General features: G+C 60.2%; 1 protein-coding gene across 1 annotated transcript; it reads left to right on the top strand.

The window, feature by feature from the left end:
- Positions 1-445: 445 nt before the first annotated feature.
- Positions 446-3,659, top strand: Irf2bpl (interferon regulatory factor 2 binding protein like). Its single transcript, XM_013356868.3, has one exon. It carries the CDS (start codon positions 446-448, stop codon positions 2,804-2,806), a length of 2,361 nt encoding a protein of 786 aa, XP_013212322.2. The 3' UTR covers positions 2,807-3,659.
- The last annotated feature ends 532 nt before the right edge of the window (positions 3,660-4,191 follow it).

Raw genomic sequence — 4,191 nt, 5'->3', positions numbered from 1 at the left:
CGTAGGGGGCCCCCCAGGGGAGAGGAAGAGGCAGCCCCGTTCGAGCTTTCACGCACCAGCCACTCCGGGGAGGGGGCCAAGAGGCAACGGCGGCCAGCACCGGACACCCTCGCCCCCTCCCCCCGGGCCCGGAGCTTCCAACCCCGATCTGCCGCACCAGGAAGAAGGCGCCTGGGCTCGTTTCCCGACGAGACAGCCGCAGTAGGAGGTGGGGGCGAGGTGCGGGCTGAACCCGTCCACCGCCCCGGCGGTGGAGCCCCCGCGGAGAGGCCCTGCGCCGGCGGTGGAGACTCGAGCTCCCTCCAGCCCCGGGGGCAGAACTTTCTCGCCCCCCCTCGTCCCTCCCCCGCAGCCGGACTCCCTCCCCAGCCAGCCAGTCCTCCCGGAGGAGAAGGCGCCGCGGAGACAGCCCGGGCGGGGGCCTCCCTTACCCAGGGCTGGCATCATGTCGGCGGCGCAGGTGTCCTCGTCCCGAAGACAGTCTTGCTACCTGTGCGACCTGCCCCGTATGCCCTGGGCCATGATCTGGGACTTCTCCGAACCTGTGTGCCGCGGTTGCGTCAACTACGAAGGCGCAGATCGCATAGAGTTCGTGATCGAGACCGCGCGCCAGCTGAAGCGGGCTCACGGCTGCTTCCAGGACGGCCGCTCCCCCGGGCCGCCGCCGCCCGTCGGGGTCAAGACGGTGGCCCTGTCGGCTAAGGAAGCGGCGGCGGCGGCGGCGGCAGCGGCAGCTGCCGCGCAGCAGCAACAGCAACAGCAACAGCAGCAGCAGCAACAACAACAGCAGCAGCAGCAGCAGCTCAACCACGTCGATGGTTCCAGCAAGGCTGCGGTACTGGCGGCCCCGTCCGGCCTAGAGCGCTATGGTCTCAGCGCCGCCGCCGCCGCTGCCGCCGCAGCCGCGGTGGAACAACGCAGCCGCTTCGAGTACCCGCCACCGCCGGTGAGCCTGGGGAGCAGCAGTCACACCGCGCGGTTGCCCAATGGCCTTGGGGGCCCAAACGGCTTCCCAAAGCCAGCATCAGAGGAGGGGCCCCCGGAGCTGAACCGACAGAGCCCCAACTCCTCTTCCGCTGCAGCGTCGGTGGCCTCTCGGCGTGGGACACATGGTGGGCTGGTGACTGGGCTGCCCAACCCGGGGGGTGGCGGGGGCCCCCAACTCGCGGTGCCTCCCAACTTGCTGCCACAGACGCTGCTTAACGGCCCAGCCAGCGCCGCGGTGCTGCCCCCGCCCCCGCCCCACGCGCTGGGAAGCCGCGGACCCCCGACGCCAGCACCGCCAGGGGCTCCCGGAGGCCCAGCCTGTCTTGGGGGCACCCCGGGCGTTTCGGCCGCGGCGTCTACCGCGTCGTCTTCAACCTCATCGTCGGTGGCGGAGGTGGGCGTGGGTGCTGGTGGCAAGAGGCCCGGCTCAGTGTCGAGTACCGACCAGGAACGCGAGCTGAAGGAGAAGCAGAGAAACGCGGAGGCCCTGGCCGAGCTAAGCGAGAGCCTGCGCAACCGCGCCGAGGAGTGGGCCAACAAGCCCAAGATGGTCCGAGACACGCTGCTCACGCTGGCGGGCTGCACGCCCTACGAGGTGCGTTTCAAGAAGGACCACTCGCTGCTGGGCCGCGTCTTCGCTTTCGACGCTGTCTCCAAGCCCGGCATGGACTACGAGCTGAAGCTGTTCATTGAATATCCTACGGGCTCGGGCAACGTGTACTCCAGCGCGTCCGGTGTGGCCAAACAGATGTACCAGGACTGCATGAAGGACTTCGGCCGGGGCCTCTCCTCCGGCTTCAAGTACCTGGAGTACGAGAAGAAGCACGGCTCCGGGGACTGGCGCCTGCTTGGGGACCTGCTACCCGAAGCCGTGCGCTTCTTTAAGGAGGGCGTGCCCGGCGCGGACATGCTGCCCCAGCCCTATCTGGACGCCAGCTGCCCCATGCTGCCCACGGCGCTGGTGAGTCTCAGCCGCGCCCCCAGCGCACCTCCGGGGACTGGGGCCTTGCCGCCCGCCGCGCCCTCGGGCCGGGGCGCAGCTGCTAGCCTACGCAAGAGGAAGGCGTCCCCGGAGCCCCCGGACTCAGCCGAGGGCGCGCTGAAACTGGGCGAGGAACAGCAGAGGCAGCAGTGGATGGCAAACCAGAGTGAGGCACTGAAGCTCACCATGTCGGCCGGGGGCTTTGCGGCGCCTGGTCACACTGCTGGGGGTCCGCCCCCACCACCCCCACCCCTGGGACCCCATTCCAACCGGACCACCCCGCCGGAGTCAGCCCCGCAGAACGGTCCGTCCCCCATGGCCGCCCTCATGTCAGTAGCAGACACTCTGGGCACAGCGCACTCGCCTAAGGATGGCAGTTCAGTGCACTCAACCACTGCGTCCGCGCGGCGCAACAGCAGCAGCCCAGTGTCGCCCGCGTCGGTGCCTGGGCAGCGCCGCTTGGCATCACGTAACGGGGACCTGAATTTACAGGTGGCGCCCCCGCCGCCTAGCGCCCACCCGGGTATGGACCAAGTGCACCCCCAAAACATTCCGGATTCCCCCATGGCCAACAGCGGACCTCTCTGCTGTACCATTTGCCACGAACGTTTGGAGGACACGCATTTCGTTCAGTGCCCATCCGTCCCCAGCCACAAATTCTGCTTCCCTTGCTCTAGAGAGAGTATCAAGGCCCAGGGGGCCACTGGCGAGGTGTATTGTCCCAGCGGAGAGAAATGCCCCTTAGTTGGGTCGAATGTACCTTGGGCCTTCATGCAGGGCGAAATCGCGACTATCTTAGCTGGGGATGTTAAAGTGAAAAAGGAGAGAGACCCTTGAACCACAGGGCACCCACCTCTGCCCTAGACCAGCTCCTCTCCAATCCAGAAAGCCCCTCCCCCACCCCTCCTCCAATCTCCCTCCCCTCACCCCCAAGATGTAGAATTGTGAATATAACAAACTGCAAAAAGTTAGTCTTATGTATAGACATTATTTTCGTCGTATGTTTCTATATTTTGAAACAAAGGTATGTAACTTCTTCATTTGAAGGATAAGCTGGTTTGTGTTAAGCAGTATAATATTAGTTGGGTCATTTGCATCATATTCGTTAGCATTTATTTGGTGGCAGAATGTTTGCCTAGGTACAGAATTAATAGCCCTTAGCAACGACTGCTGCTGGTGTGTATTTTTGTAAATGTTATGCACTCTGAAAGGAAAAAAACACACAAAAGAAAAAGTTTTTTTTTCTTTTTTTTTTTTTTTTTGCCAAGGCCAGTGTTGCTGCCTAAAAAAAAAAAATAATAATAATGATGCTATAAAATGGTGAAAGCTTCTTTCTAAACAGCCCCAAGTGTTGAAGTCTTCACTTTATTTTGTTCTGTTCTGTTTTGTTTTGTTTTCCTGTTTTGTTTGCAAAATGGTAAGGGGGGTGTTGGGGGGGGGACGGGGTGTTTTTTGTTGCAAGTTTGTGAGGGGAAGATGTTTAGGTTTGTTTCTACTGACCTGAATGTGTTGGATCTTCACGTGTTGTTTTGTTTTTGCTTTATTGATGCACGGATGCTTTTGAACAGTAGAGCGAAATGCTAGACATGGAGAATCTGCTCTGTTTGTCCTTTATACATTTCTGTAGTTAACAGAACACTGTAATGTGCCTTGGAGCTTAGTAACTTGTAATAAATTCAATTGATATTAATTCTGCCCCGAGTCAGCAAGTTTTGTCTTTCTAGGGCTAAGGCCACACAACTCCGACCTAGGGGACACCTTCCCTACCCTCAACAGAACAGGAATGCTAGTCCCTTTGAAAGCCCTCAGCTGGCCTGTGAGGAAGGCCCTGTGCTGCCTGGCTGGCTGCCCCTCCCCCTCAGTACCAGGCTATTTACATTCACCTCTTGGGGAGGCGACAGTTGCTGACTAAGCGATTTCTGTTTACTCTTCAGCATCTCTATTTTCCCCCGGAAATGGGGCCCAGCTGCAAATGGCATTGTCAGGAACGCTTTCTGGTGCCTTGCCCTGTGGCCATGAGTATACGCTGATACCCAGTGCATCTGTGACTTGACCAGTGGGGCGTGGGGGGTGGGTGGAGAAAAGCTAGGGTGCTTCGCCTCTTGGCTATGTCAGTATTCACTGTTGATGCACATTGAAAGCAAAAAAATGCCACAGAGCTAGGATTCGTCAGCGAGGGCAGAGGGGTGTGGGCAACCGGGAAGCAAATGCTGAGCCCAGAC

Source organism: Ictidomys tridecemlineatus, chromosome 5 (genome assembly GCF_052094955.1).
Source record: "Ictidomys tridecemlineatus isolate mIctTri1 chromosome 5, mIctTri1.hap1, whole genome shotgun sequence".
Lineage (NCBI taxonomy): Eukaryota > Metazoa > Chordata > Mammalia > Rodentia > Sciuridae > Ictidomys > Ictidomys tridecemlineatus.
The sequence above is the reverse complement of the archived record's forward strand: the minus strand, read 5'-3'. Positions and strand labels throughout refer to the sequence as shown.